A 27,303-nucleotide genomic window follows, 5' to 3' on the forward strand; every position below is an offset into this window, starting at 1 on the left:
AAAAGAGAGGCACGCCATCGGTGCTGTATCTTGCCTGGTAACATGCCAGCAGAGGAGAGAGACAAACAGGAGGAGGAGAAAAGGGGGGTTGGGGTGATGAATAGCAGACCCCGGTGTTGTGGAAATATACAGGGACTTGTCTGGGCTTGCAAGGCTCTCATTGTGTTTCTTTGTTTAATATTTTAAAAAAGCATAAATAAATGGCTCGGCTGTTTTTGCATTTAGTGTTTTAACAGCATTGGATAAAAGCCCATGCAGGCTCAGCTAGCTCAGTGTTGCAATGCACATTACGTCACCTGTTTTGCTCAAGCATTACATCAGAATTTTTCATCTGCCACTGAGAGGTGCAAACAACACACAATCTGCTGCACATTGCAACACCGGGTACATTATCAAATGCTGGTAAATATGTTTTTACAATCAAAAACTATATGTGCACCTTTCTACATTTACTCTGAAATTGAACAACAAAAAGAGGCAGAATGGTAGAGATGCATCGGTATGTTATTTAGTTATTGGTCCAGCATTACTGTCACAAAAGATATATGCTTTATAATGTTGCTATAAAAATGCTTTAAACCTTTGACAAATTTTTTGACAAATTTGCATCATTTCTTTCAAAACCAGAAGAATGAGTAACTTAAGAAATGACCAGGAAATTTTAAAAAAAAATGTAACAAAAAAAAACAAAACAAAAAAAAACACAAGAAAGAAATAAGAAATGTGGGGGAAAATGCATACAAATTTAGAAAATGAGCTTTAAAAAATTCTGTAACTCTTTAAAATAATCTAAAATATAGAATTAGGATCATTACAAATATAACTCTCTGACATTTTACCCCTAGCATTTAAAAAGTAATTCCTAAATCTACATATTTCTTGTGATTAGCAGGACATTTCTTACCACATTACTCATTGCCTTTTCTTCCCTGTGTTTTTGAAAGAAATCTAACGAATGTGAAAACTTTTGAAAGGTGTCTGAATGCAGCACAAAGGAAGTGATGTTGATCCATGTTCTAAAGACTTAATGCATTAAAAGCACTACATTGGATTAAAATTAAGAGTTCATTTGTCAGAGAGTAACATAACAGATTGACAGACAAGCAAAATGTGGCAGAACTTATCATGCAAAGCAGAAACCGTGCTGAAACCTGCTGTGTATTTGTGTTTCAGGGCCGCACTGTACAGTACATGATTTATACTATGTCTGCACAAAGAAACGTTTTTGGAAAGCAGCCAGATATATGCTGAGCTGCTCCACGTGAGTGGGATGGGCTGTACTTTATGTCAGGGAGGAACTGAAAGACATAAACACGTGTAAAGGGCACAGCGTGTTCTGAGGGGAATGTTATGAATTAGGACTCATTAATGGAAATTTTTGACGACGAAAATTTTTTTTTCCCTTTTTCTTCTTTTTTTTTAAATTTACAATGAATGCAGACTAAAGGTTTCAGTAGCTCCTGGAAAACTAAATAACAGTTTCATAAAGATGAGCAAACAACTTCCTAAGTGAATTCCTAGAAAGTGTGATGTAAAGCAAACTTTTGAACTCCTGGAAGGAAATTTAAGCTGCTTCTGGGGGTGTGTCTTGTTCTGTCCAGGGCCGTCCTTGGTCATTTACTCCCAGAACAGTACATTCTGTACATTCTCCACCCCTCACTTGTTTGAAAACATTCATTCACTGAGCAAAACACCAGCGTTTCCTCGCTGTCAAAACAGAGGCGAACTGACACGGAAACAGTTGCATCAGTGAGTTTAAGACTTTAGCTCATTTGAGTTAATAAAAATGCTACACTGTCAACATCAAACAAACACTGGCACAAAGATTTAGCTGCCTATCTAGAAATTAACTCGGCGAAGAGGGTTAGAATAAACAACACCAAGCAAACAAAACAGCACAAGGAATGTGACAAGTATATGACTTTATTTACAAGCTCTCTTTGTTGCGCTGGAACGAGCAGCGATGAGGAGGAGAGACTGAGCAGGCAGCAGGTTTTCAGATTTATGAGTTACAGTGCAGCTGTGTGGAAACACAATGCCTCACTTCAAGGGATTTATTACCAAAGATATTATTTCCCTTTTGCACCAAGGGAAAGAGCAGATTGGAAAACAGCTTAAACCAGTTTAAAAATATATCAATAACCTATTACAACATTCTGAATTGTTTAGTTAATAGTATATAAACACAATTTTTGTAGACAGTGCTTTGTTGTTATATGCTTTAATAAGTTGTTTTTTTAAAAAAAGAAAAGCATGCTCATACAAAGTGATTAAATAATACATCTCACATTCGGTATCTCCGGATAATATTTATGATACAGAATAAAACTATAAAGAAGGAATAGAAGTTATGATCTGAAATAAACCATCTCCTTCTGATTTATTAACCAAAGGCATCTCTTTATTTAAGACGGTGTAAATCCCAAGAGCTGTTCTATTGGTTTGTACCGCCATTCGTCTGCTTCCAGCTCCTCCACCAAACTCGCAAGTTTCTCCATTCGAGATACTTGTTGATCTGAAAGAACACACAGTTGGTATTTTATAAACAGTGCCAGGTTTTCGTGGATCAGCAAAAACAAACACATTTTGCATACACAGTTACTGACTTACCGTGTTTAACCTGTTTAAGCGTGGAGGCCACTTGGTAACTGAATACAGACTCACATAAAAATCTGTCAGAGCCATCTGAAAAGAAACACAAGCAAAGAAGTTAATCGCACAAGTATGTCATTTCTGGGAATCTCTTAATCAAGACAATAACAAAAGATGGACTTTGATAACATTGTGTAGTAGCATGGGATCATGGGAGCTGTTGTCATTGTTTAACCAACCACCATTGCTGATAAAATCTTATGTAACTCAGGCAGAAATCATACCACAGACATATTTAAGTTTTATTCATGTTATGTCATTTAATTCTGGCTAATGTTATGTAGTGACTTCAACTGGGATGTAGCCAAGTACTGTAATATGTGGTCAAAACAATTAGACCAAAAACTGGTTGATTTCACTACAGTTCAAATCATGTGCAAAGCTAAAAGTCAACTGCTACTTAATAATATCTCAGTCATTTCATATGAAAGAGAGTTTTCATGATTTGAGAGGTATTTGAACGTTGGTGAAACAGTTAGTGAGGACTAACACTAAATATCATTGTATTACAGTCAAAGAGTTTAATTTAGAGAAGAGCTTTAATGTGGAATTGAAAACATGCAGCACATTAACCAGATTTAAACATGTTTTAAAAAACAATATATTGAGGGGGATATTGAGGGGATATAGTATCCGGTACAATTGTCTATTATTGGTTTGTATATTATGAAATGCTCCTTGTATATTTTATATTTTGTTCTGTGGACGTATGAGAAAGGGCTATGCGACCATCTTTGTATCCTTTTTGTATTGGTTTGGTCAGTGTCTTATAAGCCCGTATGGGCTAGGCAAAATTAAGTGCATGACACTTAAACAGATCAATCAATCATAAGTATAAAATAGAAATGTAAATATGCCACAGCTAGCAGGACTACTAATTTACATCTGTAGTCCATCTGCAGGTAAAAGGAAATAGAAAAAAAGAAGGAAAAGGGGGGAAAAGAAAGAAAAGAAAAAGAAAAAGAAAACAATACAATAATGCATACAGAGGAAAAAAGCAGTGACAGTAGCAATGTAGCCAGAAAACTATGGCTTTGTTTTCTTTTTTGATGAATTTTCGTAGTTTACGTGTGTTTATTCAGATTGATCTGTTCTAGTTTTGTCGCAAATCTTGTTTGATTTGATTGAGATGTGTTTGGTTAATACAAGCTGGGAACATTCATAATCAAAAATAGGTTGTGTTTTTATTTTGAGGGGAAAAAGGGGGTAGGCTATGATAAGTATTCACTTCCTCCTAATCCTTTTCATACATGAAATACTTAATGTTGTGTACTGAATATGTCTTATGGGCATTTTGGTGTTGTTTTCCTCACTAATATTGTTATTCTCCCATTTTATCTGGCGTGTTTGCAATCAAGATCCAAACTGCAAAGACAGATGCCTTTAGCTGTGTTTGTTTCATCATCTTACCTTCCATCATTTCACCTGCGCCTTTCGGATATGTGTACAGGACTTTCCTGGGAGGGATGAGCTCTGAAGCACTGAACCCAGAGCCGGTCACCGAGCTGCCGCTGACACCTCCCGCAGAGGACGACGAAGAAGACGCTGCCATCGCCTTGGGCAACTTTAAAAAACACAAGAAATCTGTTGAACTGTTGCTACCAACGATATAATCCGTAAAACATAAACACGGAAGGCTAATGTTTAGTTATTACCACAAATACCAGCCTGTAAGCTAACGTCAGCAGGTTTGCTTTGCTATCTTTTATGGTACGACCAAGTTATTAACTGTGCTAGGTGGCTAGCAAGGAAGCTAACTGCTCTGGTGGCACAAACGCACGCAACGACTATACACCATTCATGTTACTAGACGCAACGTGACAACAGCTAAACTTTTCAAAGCGATATAACTTACCTATGGTGTCCTTGTAAATCTATACTGACTCTGAATACGCGCAGTTGGTTCTGTTGTGTGTTTTCAGATGTTTTTCTTGCCACTTGTTTACGACAAAGACTGCGATTTACGTTTGAAGCGGTGTTAGTAGATTTGAAACAAATGGGGATGACGGAGCTGCCGTTCACTTTCATTGGTAGATCTACTAAACATTAAATTGTGCTGCTGTGTGTCGTAAAGCAGGGGAAACTGCTACGTGAACGCCAACTGACAAGTGTGTTTCGAGCTGCTAGCTAGCTAAAGTGTTAAAAACACCACAAAAGCTCCTTTACGCCTATTTTTTCGTGTAGCTAACTTGCTAGCGAGATATTCAGAGGTGTATTTTTGTTGTTAGGTTCGTTTAAGTGAAGCTAACGTTAGCTAGTTTACATTATGGACGTTTTACGCCCAGTTCTTATCAATATAAATGGAAGAATATACCGAAGAAATGTCATAAAGGAAGAACAATATGAGGAAGAAGAAGATTACTCTTACATGGGACCACCAGGTACGTTTTTAAAGGAGGTGTTTGCAATAAAGTTCACATGCTTATCATACTTTGTTTTTTTTCATGTTCATTACCCACAGTTTTACGTTTGACCCACTTTACACACTCAGCACATTATCCATATTATAATTTAGATATTCAAATATAAGTGCTAATTGTCTGTTACTGTATTTCTCACATTTATTTATTTATTTATTATTTTTTGTGACATTTTTACATTTTTAACTATTTAAATTCTATTTCTTTTTATTTAAATTCTATTTTTACACTTATATTTTTATATACTTGTGCTTGTACATATTTCTGCTTATGCTGGCATCATAGTGACTGTAATGAACCATGATTTTGCCCCAGGGATCAATGAAGTATTTCTGATTCTGATTCTGATATTACTTTCCAAAATTAACCTATGAATTGGACATATACCCCTATCTTCACAGTTTACAGTCCAATGAAAAGAGCATGAGAAATACACAAATATGTATGACAAAACAGTAATAATCATATGTAATCGAAAGTTCAAAACAAAACAAAACAGAAACAAAAAGAAAAATCAAGAAACAAAGCAAAAACCAATCAAAAGCACACACACAGAAAGAGGTAACTTCAGTTCCAGCATTGCCCATGTTAACATATGTTTTTTTTTATTATGTTTAGAGATCGAAGACTTTGCAGCAGATGAAACCTGTGATACCAACCTCATTGAGCAGACTGATAAGGGATATCGCTGTGCCATTGATGTGCCAAGTGTTCTTTACAAGTGAGTTATCTACGCAGTGCAAATGTTTTGATTGTTCTTATCTTCCACATCTTAAAATAGATAAAAGATTTTGTTTCTAAGAAGCACAATGTGTGCCTGTGTTTCTGTGTTTGTTTGCTTGACTGTTCTCCAGATACATCATTGGGAAAAAAGGAGAGACACGCAAACGTCTAGAGTTTGACACCAAGACATCTATCAGCATCCCAAAACAAGGAGTGGAAGGACAGATAGGTGAGGATTATGGGCACGATTAAACAAGTTAGAGAGGACTCCCTGAAACAAAAGATTTTGTTTCAACTCGCCTCTTTTGCTTTGCAGTTATCACAGGATCCCATAAAGCTGCAGTCTCATCTGCAGTCACACGAGTTGAGGTCCTTGTTGAGAGTTTCCGGAAGAAGCAGCCTTTCACGCACTTCCTGTCATTCCCTCTGAATGATCCCAAAATTCAAGAAGGATTCCTGAGCTTTAAAGATGAGGTGTTGCAGCAGTACTCACAGGTACTATAGAAGCGTGGCAAATTATATCATCAATAAATTCTTTATTCATGTGTGTTTTAAAAAGTGCTAATTAAATAAAACATTATTCTTTATTCATAAATTGCTGTTACCTGATGTGTAGGATCATGGAGTGGAGGGAAGCATCTTTCAGAATCCTGCAAAGCTTCACCTGACCATCGGCACCCTGGCTCTGTTGAATGACACAGAAGTGAGAAAAGCAGGTGAACACCTCCAAGAGTGTCAAAACTTCATCAGGTAGGGGCCAAACAAAGTTCTTATACTAAAATTTTAAATGTGTAACCACTAACCACTAACCACTGCTATACTTATTTTAAACAAAAACAAGAATTTATGAAAATAAAACTAAAGTGACAGCTTTAAAGCATAAATGTAGTAGTATTTCATATTTTTCTTGTTGGTATCTAAAACCATGAAAACCAACAATGAACTGATCCTGCTAACCAGTATTATCAGTGTGGCTAAAGCTTGATGTAAAATGTTCTTTCTGACAATATCGATGAAAGTAAAAAATAATTTGCGTACCTGCCTTGTGATTCTGATCCTCTCCAAAATTTAATGGATTCTTCCATGGCTTATGCTGCACCATATTGTTAAACTAAACTGTTGATGTACCTTTCAAAGGTCGGATTAATTTGAAACTTGTTAGATTTAATTATTATGGTTGGATAATAAGATTACAAGTGAACCCAGTTTCACATACAAAGGAGAAGACAGAATGGATAATTATTTGTGTTTTCAGATTATTGCCTTTATTCTGTTTTAAAGGTTATGAAATTCAGAATTTTCAAAAAATAAATTGATAATACAAGCAGGATTTTTTTAAGGTGTTTAGAGCAGCCGGAGCAGCTATAATGTTTTATCACTGTGTGAGATGGTGCAGGTTCAGGCTCCAAGTGCCTTTTAACTGATCCATATACAAATATACAAAAAAAAGTTGTGAAAGAAAATGCGGCAAAATCTTTAAATTGCCTATATACGCACCATCACAAAAAAGCAAATATTAAGCTTCTTTGATCATTTATGAGTTATGCAGTGATGTAGTTATCAGAAAAGTAAATGTACCGTCTTTTCTGCACAAGGAAACCTCTGTGGCTTTGTTTGTCTCGTTTCCATGGACACAGTGAATGAACACATTCAATTATGAAACTTTTTTCAGCTCCTTTTCAGATCTTATTTGTAAAAAAGACTAGAAAATATGTTAAATGATAATATGAGTACAGATAACGCCGGTTAGTAAACTTTATTTTGGGAAGAGATAAACTCATTTGGGTTTGGTGTTTATTGATTTAAGTGGGCTACAGTACTTTGCTGCAGTCTTCTGGCAATTATGTGGCTACATAATAGCATACATAGTCAAGGAACATGGTAATGGTTGGATTTTAAAATAATTTATTTACAATAATAAACATATAGTTTTCTGTGCTCAGATGTAAAAAATGGTCTTAAGGTTCTTCTGAGAAGTCTAAAAAATGAGTTTCTAGAAAAGTATTTTTTGTTTCTGGTTCTTCATGAGTTTTGATCTACATTTATTTATAGAGTAACTAGTCACCTCTCTCTTTTTTTTGTTGAAAATGTTATTTTGAAATGGAAAACTTGGAGAATGTGCCAGGTGCCACTGCAATCTTCTTTTTGCTGTCCTCTGTCAGGGACATCACAGAAGGAAATCCACTACAGTTGGAGGTGACAGGTATAGAGTACATGAATGATGACCCAGCCATGGTGGACGTCTTGTACGCCAAAGTCAATGTGAAAGATCAGTCAGACAAGTAAGTGGATCAGCAACAAATCCTGTGAAAGATAAATGCATTTGCAAAGTGCATACTGTGGGATTTTTTGACAACTCTAATTTATTATTCTGAAAGTCTAAAACGTTCAAATTCTTTGATCTTGTTGAATTTCAACTTGCACAAATAATGTATGAAGCTTGGAAAAACCTACTTTCAGGAAATATTCAGAAAATATTCTATGAAAGTGAAGGGGGTAATGATTTTAGGGGAATATTACAATCAAAGATTCTGAGTGTTCGTACTATGAAAAAATGTTGCTTTGTGTAAATATGTAGATAGTTCATATGAATCTACAAGGGTACGTGAATATATTTCTATTTTGTATATAAATAGATTATTGTACATCAAATGTATTGAAAGAATTGTAAATATTTATATATATAGGTGTGTATATGTGTATTCGACTACATATGATATGATTAGGATTTCTATAGGGGAGTAATTTAATTATTGAGTAAAGGGGTAGGATTAAATACGTTTATCCTTCTTCCTACTCCTTTTCACGCATGTAAATGGAGGCAATTTGTGGTTGGAATTTATTATGTCTTTTTTCCTTTTGTTATTCATAGTTTTTTGTTTTTGTTGTATTTTACATGTTGGAAATATAATCCAAAAAGTGTCACCTCATTATCTTTTACTATCGCTGCTCTTTAGGTTGCAGGTGATTGCTGACCGGCTGGTGGAGCACTTTGTCTCAGCAGGGCTGATGGTCAGAGAGTGGGACAGAGTGAAGCTGCACGGCACAGTGATGAACACTCTGTTCAGGAAGGACTCCACAGGTGAAGACATTGCATGCGAGCAGTATGCGTGCTAGTAGCCTGTGCAGAAACAAAGTTATTGACCTGCTGTGACCACTATGGTAGCTTCTGCTCTGTGACCACAGTGGTACTTCCTGTCCTGAACCTATTTGTCAATGTCCCCTCATTATCTGTTGGCTTGGACCTGAGCTGCAGTGACGACAAAGCCGAGTCTTCAGCAATTACAACAACAAATTCCTGAAGATAGGCATCTGGCAGCCACTTCTCTGTTTGGCCGCAGCGCTGTTTACGTGCACAGAGCGGCATGTTTTCCAAGTACTCTGACAATGGCTGCATTCATTTTGGCCGTGGATAAAGTCCAGCCCCAGTTCTCAAATTTGTACTGAGCTGACCAACAACACAGCACAAGGGAGGGGCCGTGTCACTGCTGACCATGTTTGCCTGAATGACTAAAATGCAGTGTTTTTTTTAATCTCCTGAGTCGCTGTTTCACAACTCAATGACCTTGATTGTCACCTTTCTATTGCCCACTGCAGCAGCAAGTAAACATATTTATTTGTTTAGGAGATTGTTCTGTGTCAGATTGTTCAGCTTATCTTTCACTCTCTGGTGTTTTTTTCAGTTGAGGACACACCTGGGAGACAAACCATGAGTGAAAGGGAGGCTTTTGACGCCAGAAACATATTAAAGGTGAGAGGAAATTTACTCCTGCGTGCCTCTTTACATAGTGCTGGATTACGGCCATCCAGACTTGTGCTTACTACTTGATTTCAAAAGAATACAAAAGTATTTTGAAAGATTTTATCCATTAGACATATTTGAAAAAATCCAAATATTGGCCTGCTCTAAAATTCAACCAGTCAAACTTTATTTATTTAGCACCTTCTATATAAGTAGTGCAGATCAACGTGCTGCACGGATGACTCACAAGCTGATAATAAGACATAAAAAAGGAAAAAAAAATTCCTAACGATTTGTGACAAATGCACGTGATACAATAAAATGATTTAAATACATTTTAAAGCCCCAAAAAAACAGATAAATGACAACACGAGAGAGAACAGTAAGAATATTAAAATGAGAGAATTAATGAAAAAGAAGAACAGCATGACTCAAAGACCAAACTAAATAATAGGTTTTCAATTGCTGTTTAATTATGTTCAATTTTCAAAATAACATAGAATGAAAATTTCCATCACATATACAATAAAATAAGTGGATAAAATAATTTATTAATAATATTAATTGTCAAAAAAGTCCTCAAGCACCCTTTTAAAAATGATTAATTCTTGTTAAATCCAGAAAAAATAGGTAAATCATACCTTAGATTATATGAGAAATGTTAATTTTAAATTATATGTAGAAATAAACTAGATTGTGATTACTTTATTTATGCACCTTCAGCAGTATTGCACCATACAACTGATGTGACACTGCATATTCAGTACACTGTGTAGAGGTTTTTCAACTGTGTTTGCATTTGGAGTCCCATTGGGACATGAGAGCTTGCAATTAATAGGTCTTAAAAATAGAGAGATTTGTTCTTTGGAGGGGAACACTCTAATACCACTTGAGCATGCACAGGGGATAATCTGGTTAATTTTGGGACTGACTTGCTCCTACTGATCATAATGGTGTTATGATATCAGGCGGGTACTAAAAGATTATGTTCTCAGACCAGCTGCAGTGTGTAATTAGACGTTAACCCACCTGATGTACTCAGAAGCCTGTCGTGGTTGCCCCAATTTCAAATCACAAAGGTGTTTAGTATTTATATTTATGCCCAGTCCATAATCTGTAATGTGATGTTCTGTTTTGGCTGAAATGAACAAACAGACCTTTTTCACAACAGGCATTTTGATTTGTCATATTTAAAAAAGCACAGGTGTTACTAATTACATTAATGATGTCCCTGTTTAAGTTCAAGTGTGACAGTGAGCCAGTATGCACAACCCCTGTAACCTGAAACTGATGCAGCTAAATTAAATTCAGCCAACTTTAATTTTATTTACACCTGAGCTTTTCCTACTGTCTTATGTCAGGATGTCCTCTGTGAAAATGGCTTAACTTCCTATTATATTACATAGAAACTGCATATAAATGTGGGAAGAATGGATGAAAAAAGGTCTGAAGACCTGCTGCACGGGAACAACATATACGTTGTTTATGTACAAGTTACAGTTTAGGAAAGACAAGCGAGTGATCACGAGCCTGTTACAGTCTCGTCTTTCAGGACTTATAATAGTACGATGTTGATTTGATTTTAATTTGGGATTTTACAGCACAACAACTGACACGAGTGTTATGACAAAGACAATCCCAGAGGATAGCATTTAAAAGCATCAGTAAAAACACTTATTTCCAAAGTGGTAGAAACAGCACATGATACATAAAAACATACATACACTAAATTTCAAATAAAGTAATCTTAATAATAAGTTTTAGTTATATAGCATATTAAAAAATAAAGTTACACAGTTCTTTGCGTGGTTGAACCAGAATTAAAACTTTTCATGACTGCAATGAGACAAAAAAAAGAAAAAATCAGGGAAATAGAAAGTCATAAACCATAAAAATTCATAAAATGGACACCAATCATATAAAGTAACACTGTCTTTGGATAGTCCACCTACAGATAGTTAATAGTGCAAGCTTTTTAACCCTTTGACACACATTTCAACTTTTGACTGGTTATGCATGTTGGTCTATTGGTTAATTTTGCTGCTCTTCAGTTAAAGTTACTGCATTGCACCACCCAGGTCCGGAGGGAGTTAGCAGGCAGTGCCTCTCATTTGTCGATTACCGCTATTAATTTAATGCCATCCCAAGGGTGTTGCTGTGGAAACATTTTGCAGATCCTGCATTTAAAAAAGTAAAAAAAAACGCCAAAATGATTAAACTTAAAAAAAAAAAAAAAAAAACTCAAAATTATTTAAAAAAATAGGAAAAAACGTAAATGTTTATCAAAACAGTTGGCAATTAATTTTGTCATTTGACTGCTTGATTAATCAACTATTTGTTGCAGCTGTACTCGTATAAACTGTTTTAATTTAATTTATTACAAAAGTTTTTTTTTAAACTCTTAATAAGTTTTGATTCAAAAACTTAGTTTGTAAAGTAACGTAAGTGTTTAGATAAATGTAGTGAAGTAAAAAATAAAATATTTCTCTCTGAAATGTAGTGGGGTAAAAGTATAATGTGGCATGAAAAGAAAACACTCAAGTACCTCAAATTTGTACTCAAGTACTGTACTTGAGTAAATGCACTTAGTTACAATCCACCACAGCTTATCTGTGAACATGATTCCTGCCTCACGTCAGATAGATTTTCATCAGTCATGGTCATTGTTTAACAATGAAGAAATGCAGAAATATAGTGTGCTAAAAATCTTTTTTTTTTTTTAAAGATTTCCTGCTCAAGAGTCTATTGATTGTATCTTTTTTTTCTAAGGGGAGAAGAATACACCTTTAAAGCTCAGAGAGGAGAGTTTCGATAGATTTTTCTGAAGAAGCACTCAGAGCGAGACTCTAAAATCTTCCAGGTTCAGTTTCTTTGTGTGTGTGACGACTGAAATTTGACTCCAAGTTGACACTGCAGATAAAAAGAAAGCTCTGAAATTCACCCCCCTTTCTTCTCTGGTGCAGAGAGGATCTTTTGTTTGAATAACAAAATCCTTTCGTTTTTCTTCTCTCTGAAAATGACACAAGGGTGCCTACCAAATGCTCGGTCGCCAGTAACCATGGTAACACCATGTTTGTGAGTGACAGCTTATCTTTTTTTCTGCACAAAGTTGAACAAGTGAGGTCGACTTTGAAAATAGTGATGGCTTTTCGAAACATTCAGTGGTTAGACAAACCTTTTCATATCAGGAAATTGTGTTATATTGGAAAAATAAGGTATAATCAATCAATCAGTCAATCAGACTAAGCACCTTTCATGCAGGGTGGAACATATTAAAGTGCTCCGCGGATGACTTAGAAACCGATTATGTAACAGAAATACTGCAGATCATAAAACAACAAAAAAACTAAAAGAATTTGAGACCATTGCACAGGGGACGAGACAATAAAAATGATGAAAATATAAAAAAAAAAAATTCAAAAGCTATACAGTAATGATAGGAAAAGAGAGCAAAACAACAAGATCAAAGAACCAGATAAAATGACAAAACAAGAATAAAAACAATGACAATTAAACAGATTTAAAAGCTATATAATAATGATAAAAAAAACAATTAATAATAAAAAAAATGAAAAAACAAAACAAAATTGATGAGGAATTATAATAATAATGAAAAAAAAATTACAACATAAATATAAAAAATAATGAAAATGTAAATAATGTCTATAACCTATTCATGGTCCAAAGCCTGGCTGAATAAGTAGGTTTTACATTTACATTCAAAGATTTCAAGATTTCCAGCTGCTCTCAGACAGACTCTTAAGTATAATGATGGTGAAGTTTTGTTTAATTAAAGTTTGTATTTCCTTCTTTAAGACGTTTCCTTTATTCATTGCAGAAATTTGGTGATTATCATTTTGGAGGGTTTGAGCTGAATACGGTCTTGCTGTCCCAGAGATATTCGACAGATTGTACGGGCTACTACACCTCTGCAGGGAGCGCCAGTTTCTCATGAGCTGCAGCACGGCCGAGCATATTCCAAGGTGGGAAAGTAATTATGAGAAAGTTTCCAGTTTAGCAGAACATTAAAGCGCTCTTGATGGTCTTGTCCAGTAGGTGGCAGCATAAGGTTTGGTTTCTTTTCTTTTTTTTTTTTTTTGCAAATGACTTGTTCCTTCTGTATCTGAGCCAGTCTTTTTCTAAAACCCCTCAGGAACTGCAGAGAAATAAAATGATCAGAGCGCAGAATGATTGAAAGTTCAAACTAAAGCTCCCTCAAAAGATGAAACATGCACGCAAAATCACTCTGAAATGCTCTAGGTAGTCAAATTTTCTACTTAAGTCTCCATACATTTGTTTCTCTTCAGGGTATCTGAGTCACACAACATCAAAGAAAATGACACAAAACACATTTTTGATGGAAAAGGCAATCAAAAAAAAAAACATGAAACAAGCAACTTCACAGTTTACCCTGAAATACTTTTGTTAGGATTTTAAAAGTAGAGTTTGTTTACTTTTGCATGTCTGAGAATATGTTTTTTTTTTTTTTTAAAATGAAATGTTTTTATTTTGGATGGGAATTACAGTAGAAGTATATTATCTTAGAGGACATAAGTGACTTTTTTTGGAAAGTGGATTGTTGAAGATATGAAGTCAGATAAGAGGCTTTAGATCACTCTTTGCTCACTGATCATAATTAGGTTGCTTGTACAAATATACCAAATAACAAAAAGGAAACTAAGGTACAATTTTGAGATACTTGTACTTGGGTATTCCCATTTGATTCAAATACACCAAGACATATGATGAATGTACATAATATGATGTACTGTTGAAGATTAAATTACTCCATAGTATATGACGTTTCAATTAGCTCCACCTCAACCAACAGAAACACTGAAGTGGTGATTACACATTCATCCAAAATGAATAAGTCAGAAATCTAGTACATGTAATACTACATCACATTGAAAGGGACATTTAGTGTAAAGACTACAGTAACTTTTCATACTTAAAGTACATTTTGATGTAAATACTTATTTAGAAGCCACTACTGCTACTACTACTACTACTACTTATGCTACTTCTTCTACCATTTCTTTCTACTACCACTGCTATTCTTCTTCGTCTTCTACTATAACTACTACTACTATAATTACTTCCTCTACTACTACTTCTGCTTCTACAACTACTACTACTTCTTCTACTACAACTATTACATTTTCTAGTTCTTCTACTATTTATTTTACTTTTTCTTCTTCCACTGCTACTACTACTTCTTTTTCACCACCATTACTAGTATTACTACTATTAATACTTCTAGTACCACTACTACTACTACTTCTTACCATCACCACTATTACTAATACTAATGCTATAACTAGTTATTCTCCTTCTTCTTCTTGAACTACCACTACGAAATCCTCTACTAGTAGTACTAGTACCACTTTTTCTTCATCTAGTTCTTCTTGTTCTACTACAACTACTACCACTACTACTATATTGCTTCTTCTTTTAATAATTCTTCTTTACTAATTTCTCTGCTACTACGACCTCTTCTTCATCTCCGTTTTCTCCGTCTTCTTCATCGTCTTCTTCTTCTATTTCACCAACACATCTACTAGTACCATAACTTCTTTTTCTTCTTCTTCTGATTCTTCTTCATTACCACCTCTAACACTACTACCTTCTCTCCTACTGCTACTTCCTCCTCTTCAGTACTACTACTACTTCTTTAGCTTCATCTTCACTAATACTGCTACTACTAGTACTTCTTTTGCTTTTGTTGTTGGTTGCTGAGTATTTCTTCTTCAGTCACTGGTTGATCATTTATGTTTTGTCACCTGGTAATTATCAGTATCCCAGTACAGTGTTACTGTACGAGCTGCTCTGTCCATCCTTGTGAGGTCAGTGGCCGGTACATCTCATATACACTCAGTCCGGTCACACAGGAAGTCAGTATTAATGGCATGTTTTTAATAATTTATGGTGTCATGCTGCACCATCTCACCTGTCGACCATGACAGCTGAAATAATCAAAGTTTTATCACTGCTCTTCAGCTAATATTTTGAGAAACTCACACTTCTACCAGCAGATTTTGAGACTTTAAAAGTGGAGTTAACAGGGAAATAGTTTCAAAATAAGTCGTGTACCAAACTAGAAAACTTTCATAGCTGTCCAAAATTCTGGCTTCACACTGATAATACCCAAGTTTTACCCATTTCCTTTCATCTCACTGCCTCATGAATGTGTTAATGCGTCACTGACATGATTTATTACACCAGTCTTGGGCTGTTTTTTTTCTCCATCTTTTTTATCTGTGCCCTCCCCACACGAAGCCACAACCTCGTTCCCACTCCCTTCTGTCGAGTGTGTCAGTGAATACAGACATCGGACACAGAGTGTGCCACTTGCTCTCGCCGTCAGAGCTTTTTTCAGCCCTCCCCTCAGCTGGCGATGCGCTCTGCTTGGCATGCAGGAGGTCGATCGCAGAGCGGCCAAAAGTTACACTGATGAAAACTGAGGGTGCTTTTTGTTTGTCAGCTCTGCCGTCCCTTGCTGTCCACCCTCCCATTTCAGCAGTGGCGTGACTTCTTCTTTTTTTTTCCCCCTGTTCTCCTGGACCCATGTCAACAGACGCCATTAGACAGGGACATGCAAATTTCGTCATCGGGGAAACAGCCAGCCAGCCAGCCAGCCAAGCCGTCCATAAAATTTATCTTTTCAGACCCAGGAAAGGCCTAATTATCCACTCCCTGTCTCCTGAGAGCATGCTTGTTAGTGGGTCAGGAGTACACATCCAGCCACATCACGCCACTCTCAGGTAACAGTGAGAGTTGTGGGAATTGCCAAAACTGTTGTTCATAAGCACACAGAGAGGCAGAGACAGAAGATGATTTGCAAGGTAATGAAATTCATTGAGAACGTGCGTCCTTGTTTGCTTTGGCAGCAGCATGATTAAGGATGCGCTGGGCAGATGTCTTCACTAATGATGGTAGTGAAAACATGTGAAGCAGCATACATTATCCGCAGGAACTGAATTTGTCACTTTATTTCAATATATAATGTTCGCACTATGTGTTTATTTAAATGACCGTATCTGCGTTTTGTTGCATAAATCCAGAACATGTTGGACTATAGGGCTGCAACTAACACTTATTAGTAAATCTGTCAGTCTTTTTCCTGATTAGCTGATAAGTTCTTAGGTCTATTCAGTCTGACAAAATGGTGAAAAATGACAATCAAAGCCCAAGATGACACCCTCAAATCTCTTGTTTTGTCCCCAACCCAAAGATATTCAGTTTACTGTCATAGAGCAGTAAAGAAACCAGATAATATTCACATTTAAGAAGCTGAAATCAGAAAATGTTTACTTTTTTTGCTTATAAAATTCTCAGACCGATTAATTGATTATCAAATAAACTAATGGGTTCCTTGTTGAAGGTCTTTTTAACTCTACAGCTGCGATGAACAATTATGTTTTTAGTATTGGTCAATTAGTTGAAAATTTTCTCAAATCATTGAACAATCAAGTGTAAGTGTATACAATGTTAGAATATTATGAAAAATTAATAAGCACAGAACAAATGTTGAATAAATTGCTTCATAACATTAAGTGTTTATTAATGTACAGTGTTTTGCAACAATTGTAAGTTTTATAATATAGCTATTTTTTAATGTATTGTAATTCATTATGTGTTTATTATAAACACGTTTATGCACTTACACCCCCATTATAGTGTGTTATAGATAGGCTTATAGATAGGAATTGAACATTTTATGTCAAGATTATCCCAGGCCAAACTAAAAGCAATTCATTATATTATCCTGATTATCTTTAAAATGTGTTTAAAACTTTTAAAATGGCCCTTAACAACAGTCAACATACATGTCTTTTTTGACTGAACATCCTTTTTGGTAAAGACTATCTCAACTATTGTATGGCATCATATCTATTGATATGTATGTAATACTTTGCTGATTTTTTTTCCAGGTCCCTTTCACCACTGTGTGGTGATTGTGTGTGTGTATGTTAAGGCACACTCCATGCGGCCAGCGGCCAGAGCTCCCTGCCTGTCTGCCAGTCAAAATCCCCAAATACACTGCAGTGACACAGACCTGGATAAAAATCAGCAAAATGTCACTTAAAATATGCCGATTCTTGATTAAAATCTTTTGCTTTTTTGAGGTTGCTGCCTATGCAGCCTGTTTTTGTAGAGCCTCTTTAGGTGTTGGCTGCCCAGCAGTGACTTTGGGTGCTGCTAAACACAATATTCATAATTATCCCAAGAACGGAAATTCACCACAATTAACTTCTTGTTATTTTTGTTTTGGTCTGTGATTATGTTGTCCCATTCTTTATTTATTGAATGTTAAAATACTGCTTATCAAAGTTAACTGCAAGCGTGTCTTTAAATCACTTGTTTTGTCCAACTAACAGGCCAAAGCCCAAAGATATTTAATTTACAAAGATGTAAAAGAGGAAAAAAAGGTAAGATCTTTTACCTTTGAGAAGCTGGAGCCACAAAATGTTTTCCATTTTTTGGATGATGAATGCACTTTAGTCAAATTTGAGTCAGAAATTAAAGTGAGACATTTAACAAAAACGCTACTTACAGAGTGCCAGTTTGGTTTGTACAGATTTATCTATGGTGTGGGTAATGATTTGGATTGACTCAACAAAATCATGTAGCTATGTTGTCTGTGTGGGTGAGCTTACTGCCCAGCATACATATTTTTTTCTTTCCCCTGACACATCTCTCACCCTAATTAGTCAGCTCTGCGCTTCCTGCTGTGGGAACTTCCAACCTGACCCTTGAGATTTCGAGACTAGCATACGTCCCTTTCAATAAGCCGGATAAATGAGACCTCAGTGTCTGTTTGTGTTACCGCGGACCTATTTCCTCTGTGGATCCGCATGCTTATTTCTGAAGATCGGAGGAGATGCTGGAGCTGGGTTTTAATTAAAATGTTAAATAGCTGAGTTGTCTTTGCAGGCATGTGTGCATGTTTGCATGTATTGATGAGTCAGATAGGCTGTATGTTTAGGCCTTCTGAAAACAAGCCTTTAAAAAAAGCTTATTTACCAATGAATTTACTTTATCCCCCGTGTGAAAAGTGTGGGAAGAAAAGCAGTGCAAGAATTGGGGCTCGTAAAACTTACATTGAATCTTTTAATAATGAGAGTTCATTCATGTTTAGTAAGTCTTGTGTTATCTCAACTGAATATTGTTTAGGCCTCCATCCAATTTGCATTTTTAATTTCATGCCAGTTTTCAAAGTGGCTGTTTTTTTTATGCCAAGACTGTTTGAAATAGGTCTTACTTGATCAATGTCAAACTCCTTTTTCACACATTTTGATATTCAGACCCGCACTATGCAATTTTTCATAGTGTAATTAGAAATTAAGCTTTTATTCAAAGGAGCTGGCGTTAACATCTGCTGATGGAAGAAAAAAAAGGATGTTTGACAGACGTGACCTTTTAATACAGTAGATATGTTTGATTTGTGTGCTCTGAGTAATAACACACATGAAATCGATTAAGAGCCTAATTACTTTTTAAGGTCACGGTTAAGTTTTACCCACATATGCCTTAAAGCAGGAATGCTGATCAGGTTTGTAGAATATTTTAATCCAAATCCAATTAACTGAAAGGGTGAACTTGACAGTAAGAAAGCACTAAGATGACATTTCGGTAGCACTCTCGGTGTCATGTTTTCCACTTAAAAAGCTTGAATCATAAGCTTGCTTTAAGAAGGCCTTTTGATCGATCAAACGCATCTATCCATGAGAAGTTACAAAGGTGAAAATGATCCTGCTAGACGAAGCCGGCGAATCTTTCAAATTGGATATTGTTAGCGGTGAAATATGACAGCTTGCCTTCCCTTTGATTGTTCTCGCATGTTGGAAAGTGACTCTCCAGCTGAGTGTCACTGCTGTTTGAATGTCACACTAATCACTCTGTCACTTAATGGGCACGAGCGGCCTTGACGGACAGCCAAGGCTAGAGTATTCGAAATGTCTAATCTGTGTCTCCAGCGAGGAGGCAGGTGATCTGTGCAGCAGCTCTTTATCATTCAGAGCGCTGAGTCTGGAGGCTGCCTGCAGCTGTCCACGTCTGTTTACTGCTGGAGGCATTCACACAGGGAGGAGAGGCACAAAGCTCAGTGTGTTTGAACAGCAGGTAGTCATTCAGAGCGGCTGTTTACTTTATGTACACTTTGCACAAGGAGTTTAAAATAGGGCTGCAACAAATTTTCATTATCGACCCATCTCTATTACTTTAGTAGATAACTGTTTAATGTGCAAAATGTCCGAAAGCACTTAAAAAAATGCCCATTTTGCACAACCTAAGATGATGTTTTAAAATGATTTGTTTTATCTGACCAACCGTCCAAAACCCGTAGAAATTCAATTTACAGTGGCATGAAATAAAAAAGCAACAAATCCTGTGTTTGAGAAGCTGGAACTAGTGTATTTTCGTCTTTTTTTTTTTTTTTTAATACATTGGTTAAAAATATTAACTGTTTATTAAATCTTTGGTTGTTTTACAGTGATGTAAAAGCATTTTATACACTGATACCAACTTAAATGAGAATTACATTGTGGTAAACTATGCTCTTTTCATAAAAAAGGCTGAGTATAAAGATGCAAATACTTTTGGAGATGGAGCTACACATCAGAGAAAACAAGAAAAGGGATGCTGCATTTGCTTTTTTCTCAAGTGATGGAAATCTTACAACTACCAGAGTGCATTGCACTGCAACGGACCAGAAAACACTACTGCTGGTGGATGTTGTAATGCGAACAATATGGCAGTTGACTGACACCAAATGCTCTTCAAGCACAGCAAAACAGTGCACTAAAATGTTTCTCAAACTTTTTAAGTCAGAATAAGGCAACAACGCAACAGAATCTTGGATCATATCTGATCAGCAGTACCTAGTTTTACAGTTTGATCTGAGTTTTTTCAGCCTTCATTTTTCATGATAAGACAGCACTTACGTCTTGTTAGCAAATGCTCAAATTACAACCAAACAGTACACTAAAGTATGTTTGTCAAGACATTTAACTGAGAAACATATAACGCAGTAACAGAATCTTGGTTTATATTTGATTAACGCTACCTAGTTTTACTGTTTAATCTGAGTTTAGGCTGTGTTTGACAGAGAGAGAAAAAGGAGGAGGACACCCTCTTAATCTGCTTTTTGCAAGCTTGCCTCTGTTTTCTCTGGTCATGTAGCACCAATTTCAAAATTACTTGTGTCTTTCTACTGCACAGATGGCTCAGTATTACAAAGAAAACCCATCTCTCAGCAGTGAAATACTTCTGTAAGGACTGTACAGGTGTTTGTATTACATTTCAAATTGATTTAGCTTGTTATTACATTACAGCAGCATTAAAAAGTAGCATTGATTGATTTTCTGTCTGATTTGGAACAGCAGAACAAATTGTAAACACCACATTAACATATTACCATCACACATTTTTATGTGTGATGGTAGTGATTTTTTTGGCAACTTGTTGCCTAATTCAATATGCAGAAGACAAAGAGCAGCATTAGCATTCATTTTGAGTCATGTTTCTAATATTCTCCCTTTTTTTTAGCTGTTTTTGATCTCCACCAACTCCACTGAGGGAAATATCTGGCTCTAAAGCTGCTAAATGCTTCGCTATATTCACCAACTAGTCTCTACCACCATGATCGATTTAGTTTTAATATGCAGACATTGAGCTGCACTGCTGTAAACTCCCTCTGTATCGGACGCTATAATCTGTTAAACAAATCCTCCTTCTGACTTCAAGTGTTTTATCTATCCACTCCAAAGTGTTGCAGTCTTAAATCCCTTCACACAGCACTTAATGCTGTTCATTACTGGTGGGATGTGGAGACGTGAAAGTGATGAGGATTTGTCATTTATTGTAGTTGGTATAAGCTGGATATGGAGACTAAAAATAAATCATCTTTTGAGACTGAGCATGTCAAGAGTTCAGCATATTAGCCGGCTTCTGTCTATTGAGTGCATTTAATTGAAAAAAGGTGCTGCACTCTGTTCCACCCCTGCTGCAGCTGCCCGCAGTGCAAAAACAGCAGTTACAGTACTTTTCTTGGCAAATGCAAACTGCTGTCAGACTGCTCTCAACTAACTTTGCACTTTTAATAGCTGTGTGACCCAGTTTGAATCCAATTGAATTAGATCTATATGCGTTTAGAGCAGCTCCACTTACAGCTGTAAGTCACTTGAGATTACTTATTAAATGCCTCCCGATGTGGTTTATTCTATCCTCAACTTTCAAAATAACTTCTTTTGACGATTCTCCTATCCAGGAACTCACATTCAGACTATTTTTTCTCATGCACACTACAGTGGTAGCACCTATTACAGGTAGTAACTGCAACATAAACAAGCTGTGGTGGCTGTTGTCGTGGAAATGTAGTAGCACAACTGGTTTGTTTCAGTGTGTCATCAGTATTTAATACCGTAATGTACAGGTTTGCTCTTAAAGAAGTGCAAATTCTCAGTAGCTGCAATCACGTATGCATGTCTTCATGCATACAGCCTCACATGCACTTGACCTCCGAGGCAAATTTCAGCCTCATAAATAGAGTTGCGTATGCTATAGGGTGGGCACAGCTTTGTGGACTAATTTACTGATGGACCAATGGAATAAGATATTGAATTGAAAAAAATATACATTGTACATATGTAACAGTTTTTTAAAAAGCGACATAACTTAAAGTGCCATCTCCAAAAAGGAGTAGGAAGAAGCTTGTCTAGTCCTACCCTATTCTAACCCATTAATATGCAATCAGAAACCAACACTCAGCACAGCTAAACCACTTTGTTCATGCTCTTCACATATACATGTATAATCAACAACACTACCCAAAAAAAGAGAAAAGGAGAAAACCATTAACAGCAATATCACCATTGGCATGTCTGTACCCCGCAAAAGAATCTCTTCTTGTACATCTTTTTAAATGGTCTGGTTTTCTTACATTGCTTGATTTCTTCCTCCAGTCTGCCACAAGACAAAAGCACATCACAAATTGATTTACACATACTTTTAAGATTTGAGCGTGCATAACATTGTTTAGGATTAAATTTCCTCTCTATCCAAGAACATCCGTAAATTTCATTGAATTGTTATACATGGAGCTGCTGGTCGCTGCTAAAAACTGTTACACTTGTCTTAGGCATCACATGTTGTTATAATCTACCTGATGCAGCATGAGTAAAGAAATGGGATGTGGCTAAAAAGGTAGGAGCAAAAGAGGAATTCTGCATAGTCCGGTGGCCGCTTTTACATTGCCTCTTCAAGGCAGAAATTCCACGCCATTATGCCGCCTCGCTGTTCTGTAATCAAGGTACGATCGTGGAACGGGGGGTCAGAGTTGTCTCACCTTTGAGCCGCCAAAGGGAGGCAGTAACAACATAACATTCACTTTCTCAAACCTATTAAATGTGATGATTTATGGCTTTATTTTGGGGGGTTTTTTTGTATAAATTGAAAATCGTTGGGTTTTAGACTGTTGGTCAGGCATAAAAACAATTCTGAAGACATCACCTGGGACATTTTTCACTATTTTCTGATATTTTACATCCAAAATTATATATTGGGCAGAGTTGAATCAAATAGATACACACACCAAGTAGCTCCTGTAGAAGATTGTTTAAACCCCGCTAGATATTTCTTTGATCCAGTACCCATCCTGCTGGGCACCAGGCTGTGCGTTTCTTTTTATAGATTCTTAAATAATATATTAATTAATCAAAAAATAACCAATACAGTAGCTGTAGATGAAAATAGTCATTAGTTGCAGCCCTATAGTGCTTTAAAGTACGAATATTGATCACTGATTATGTGTTGCAGGTCATGGATGAGAAGTTTCCATCAGATGATGAGCATGAACAGACTTTAAACAACAACTCTTTGCATCTTGGATGAATCTCGGTTGGAAAATGAACATTTGTTTGGGTCGTGTTTTTCTTCACGGTGGCAGCAGGTGCTACATTTGAACATTCTGCTTAAATCTGGCAGGATTGAATAAATAAATGTGTGAAGCATTCACCCTTAGCCTGTTGCAATTAATTGTTGTGTACCAGGAATTCCTGAAGCGATCCTCGCGGAGTTGTTACATCGTGTGAGAATATGTACAGCCATGATAAGCGGCGTGTTGGGCCTCACAAGCTATTTGTAAGAGAGAAAAAAGGGACGTATTTACATTTGGCAAATGTTTACAGATAAACAACCCTTCAAATTTTGCCGCCTGCTGTCTTGTCTGATGATATTCAAATGAAGCTTTCCTCCTCCTGTACTGCTTTTGTGTAAACTGATTATGCTCGGTGAACAGGATAGATAAGTTTTATCAACATCTGCCTAGAGAGGAACACGGCGGACTGATGACATCAGTTAATCCCCTCTCAATTAAAGGCACTCTTCCACAGCGTAACTCTGATATGTAGAAGATGATTTTCAACTAGTTGTGTGGAGCTGCTTCCAGTTTTTGAATATAAGATAAGGGGATTTTTTTTTTTTTTGGTTAAAACAGTTTTATTGATCTTTTAAATAATATAAAACAAGAGTACACACACAGAAAGACAAGCAACATAAAATATAAATCAATAAGGACCAGCAGGTTACTCAGAGAGCACAGACGTCCGCCAAGGTCAACGGTCCAGTCTTCTATTATCTGCTGTATCCTCCATTAAAAGTCTGAAAGTGCAACCAGTATATTGTAGAAAAAAATGTATCAAAAATATCTTTGTACCAAGCTGAAGCCTTATCATCATCATCATATAAAACAGTAAGGACTAGCACGTCCGGAGAGCGTAGACCTCGACCAAGGTCAACGGTCCAGTCTTCTATTCCCCAAAGTTAAGGAGAAATGGTTTAATTCTTTGTAGGGCCCTTTTCATGAGTTGTCAAACACTAAAAATGATAATCTGAGTAACAAATGCAAGCACTTTAAGTAGATGTAAATTAGTGGTGCACAAATGCCCCGAAGGTTCAATTTTAGCCTGTTTCGCTGCTGCCGACTGCACTTTTGGACCAATTTAGAAAATAGTTATCATCAGTAGTCACTTAGACTAAATTTAATATGGGTTAATCTGGTCCAGGTTGACAAACTACCAACATTTCTCTTTGACTTCATGGCTTCTAAGGTTTTTTACCCATAAGTAAAGTTTGAGAGACACAAATGTTCACACAGTAATTACTACAAGTGAACCTTTGTCAGGTGATTCTCTGAAACCAAACTTTGAAATTAAACACTAGGATGAAGACCCAAGGTTGCTACTGCTGCATTTAAAGAGATGGATCTGAAATTATTAACCTGGTAGAGACATTGATCTCTCACTGAGAATTCAATCTGATCAGTGAAGCGCAAACCGGTGCAAACTGGTCACTCAGCTGCTACGTCAGATATTGACAGAGCAGAAGAGGAGAGCACATAAAAGCTGTCAGCAGTTTAAAAAAGGGATAATTCGTCGTCTCATCCCTAAAACTTGAAAAGATGAAGCGCTCACAGCTTTCATCAACATGTTCTCCATTTGCTGTTGGTGTTGTTACACATGGTTTCCTCCAGAGTCCAAAGACAGGCTTCCCAATAACATCGTCAACAATCTTTAAAAGCTAACGATGCAAAGCAGGACACAGTCTTTAAATGCTTCCCAGCTCAGCTGTGTGACCATTAATCTGCAGCACATTTCTGCCTGATCATGACATGACTAATGACAGCCTCTTGATTAACTCATCATGTCCAGCACCTCGTACTTTTGATGTGCGCAGCTGGCTGACGCTGCGGGACATTTCTCCTGCTGCCCTTGCCTCCCAATCCTGGAGCTCTGCACACTCAGGAAAGCCTGCATCTGCCACATCAACTGTTTCGGTGCCAGTGTTAGAGTCAGTTCGGCCAGCTAATCAGCATCGCAGGAACACGATCCTGCCCCCGGCTACTCGGCCCCGGCCAATATTGGTAACCTTAAACTCCCAGGAATCTGAGCAGAGCGCTGGATTACGTTTATCTTCATGGGGGTGAAATAGAGAGCGGAGGGAATGAGGGCGTGGGGAGTTTAGGGAGCAGCAGGAGAAATGTGGGCAGACTTAAAATGATGTGCAGGCACAGCAAACTCTGTAGGTCAGATTTATGAAGAAAAAGTGGCATCACTCAAAGTTTTAAATTAAAAAAAAACTTCTGCTTCATGCTGATTTATAGTGACATTTGCATGTTTTTAGACCTTTTATTATCAGTATTTATACTGATAAATGCTGATAAATAATCAGCAGATTAACTGATAAAGATAATCGTTGGTCGTGGGGAAATGTCTTTGTGTCAGCTGCACTCCTGCTGTTATTTCAGTTTATAGGGAAAAAGCACAGTTCTGTGTTTGTACTGAAACCTCAAATAAAAAGATGAAATGTGAAAATTGGTGCTGAGTTTCGGTTCGATTATTTCACTCTACATAACTGCGATGTTGCTGCTAATGTACTGGAACAGCTTTTAAAACTACTTTAAAAGGGAATTTAGGGAGAGTGCTGGGTTCACATTTGAATATCAAATTAGCAGGAGCTTTTCAAACACAGTTACCAAACTAATCCGCATAAAGAGGCACTTTTTGATCCAAGTTTAGAGGATTGGCTCTCAATCTTTTTTTGTGTTAAGGATCCCTAAATTTATACATATTAGTTGATGGATCCCCCTTTTGATAAGATTTACCTCCAGGGACCTCCATCTGAAAAGGGTTTTTCTGTCATCAAATGACTCCACAGTAGTCACTGGCATTTATTGGCTTTGATGGAGATACAACAACTGGTTGATAACGCCAATTTAAGCCCCTTTTTCAGCGAGGTTTAACGACAGACTGCCACAAATCACCATCTGTCTCCACCCAAGCAGCACTCAGACACTGTTCAAAATTTATTTGACACCGAATATCAAAAAAAGACTGAATAAGTAAGAGATATAAAAAAGAAAACTGTAAAATTTTCACTGGCTTCCATACTGCTTTCTACTGTTCTTTTGCATATACATGTTTATGTATATATGTGTGTATGTTTGTATGTATACATATATGGATGTGTGTGCATTATATTTATATTATGTGCATTATTTTTTGTTTTACCTCGTTTTCTTATATTGTATGGTTTGGTATTGTGAAGCATTGCAACTTTGTGCGCTTTGGTTTAGAAAAGTGCTAATTATTATTATTACTATCCTGTCCTCCTGCCTGTCTGTGAAACTGAATTTGACACACCAGAAAACACACACGCACACACGCACACACACACACACACACACACACACACACACACACACACACACACACACACACAGAAAGGCATTTTCCTCTGCTGCAGAGCTGTGAGCACAGCCCTGGTCTACTGGAAATGGAGAAGCAGAGCTCAGTTTGGCCATAACAGCCTTACGGCACTAACTCAACAGCAATTTCCCACATTTCCTCCAACTTGATATTTTAACTGAGTCACTCTTTTCACTGTTTTACAGAGCTCAACTCCTTATTGGCACAGACTGGCCTCTTTCCAACAAATATAATAAATAAAAAGTGTCATTGATCTCCAGCACAGCAATAAACATCTGTTCCACTTGTGTGATTCATTTGTTTCTGAGCTTACAAACAGAAAAAAAGGATAGTGAAGTAATGAAACCGAGTAAGCAGAAATAAATGATTAGTGCAGGATCTAATCTCTGCCTCAACTCTTCCCCTCTCTTCCTCTCTCTCTCTTTCTCTCCCCCCCTCTCTCTCTCTCTCTCTCTCTTATTTCCATTCAGTCTGTTGAAGCAGCAGCAGCAGCAGCAGC

The 27,303-nt window shown here is 36.8% G+C and overlaps 2 protein-coding genes across 6 annotated transcripts; one reads left to right on the plus strand and one right to left on the minus strand.

The window, feature by feature from the left end:
* Positions 1–1,907: 1,907 nt before the first annotated feature.
* On the minus strand, positions 1,908–4,609 carry anapc16 (anaphase promoting complex subunit 16). 2 transcript variants are annotated; one of them, XM_042508517.1, is made up of 4 exons: positions 4,508–4,609; positions 4,063–4,216; positions 2,611–2,685; positions 1,908–2,515 (listed from the first exon to the last, which is right to left on the minus strand). In XM_042508517.1, the coding sequence occupies exons 2-4, from the start codon at positions 4,202–4,204 to the stop codon at positions 2,406–2,408; spliced, it is 327 nt and encodes a 108-aa protein (XP_042364451.1). In that variant the 5' UTR covers positions 4,205–4,216; positions 4,508–4,609; the 3' UTR covers positions 1,908–2,405. The 2 variants fall into 2 exon arrangements, with proteins under 2 accessions (XP_042364451.1, XP_042364452.1); XM_042508518.1 differs by having other exon boundaries at positions 4,063–4,266; positions 4,508–4,591.
* An 84-nt stretch (positions 4,610–4,693) lies between these two features.
* On the plus strand, positions 4,694–27,293 carry ascc1 (activating signal cointegrator 1 complex subunit 1). Of its 4 annotated transcripts, none has more exons than XM_042508514.1 (10): positions 4,694–5,033; positions 5,691–5,793; positions 5,927–6,024; positions 6,112–6,290; positions 6,412–6,545; positions 7,958–8,077; positions 8,753–8,877; positions 9,479–9,546; positions 13,376–13,520; positions 27,275–27,293. In XM_042508514.1, the coding sequence occupies exons 1-9, from the start codon at positions 4,919–4,921 to the stop codon at positions 13,490–13,492; spliced, it is 1,059 nt and encodes a 352-aa protein (XP_042364448.1). In that variant the 5' UTR covers positions 4,694–4,918; the 3' UTR covers positions 13,493–13,520; positions 27,275–27,293. The 4 variants fall into 4 exon arrangements, with proteins under 4 accessions (XP_042364448.1, XP_042364445.1, XP_042364446.1 ...); XM_042508511.1 differs by lacking the exon at positions 27,275–27,293 and adding an exon at positions 23,356–23,551; XM_042508512.1 differs by lacking the exon at positions 27,275–27,293 and adding an exon at positions 17,472–19,911.
* Positions 27,294–27,303: the final 10 nt, after the last annotated feature.

Source organism: Plectropomus leopardus, chromosome 19 (assembly GCF_008729295.1).
Source record: "Plectropomus leopardus isolate mb chromosome 19, YSFRI_Pleo_2.0, whole genome shotgun sequence".
NCBI classification, from domain to species: domain Eukaryota; kingdom Metazoa; phylum Chordata; class Actinopteri; order Perciformes; family Serranidae; genus Plectropomus; species Plectropomus leopardus.

What these genes read in the sequence shown, in the direction of transcription:
- anapc16 (XM_042508517.1), bottom strand. Translation starts at nt 4,204, where the DNA reads ATGGCAGCGTCTTCTTCGTCGTCCTCTGCGGGAGGTGTCAGCGGCAGC. An exon ending in CGCAGGTGAAATGATGGAAG is followed by an intron (nt 2,686 to 4,062) that starts GTAAGATGATGA and finishes GTTTCTTTTCAG; the next exon opens with ATGGCTCTGACAGATTTTTA. An exon ending in GCTTAAACAGGTTAAACACG is followed by an intron (nt 2,516 to 2,610) that starts GTAAGTCAGTAA and finishes GTGTTCTTTCAG; the next exon opens with ATCAACAAGTATCTCGAATG.
- ascc1 (XM_042508514.1), top strand. Translation starts at nt 4,919, where the DNA reads ATGGACGTTTTACGCCCAGTTCTTATCAATATAAATGGAAGAATATAC. An exon ending in TGTTGCAGCAGTACTCACAG is followed by an intron (nt 6,291 to 6,411) that starts GTACTATAGAAG and finishes CCTGATGTGTAG; the next exon opens with GATCATGGAGTGGAGGGAAG. An exon ending in GAGTGTCAAAACTTCATCAG is followed by an intron (nt 6,546 to 7,957) that starts GTAGGGGCCAAA and finishes GTCCTCTGTCAG; the next exon opens with GGACATCACAGAAGGAAATC.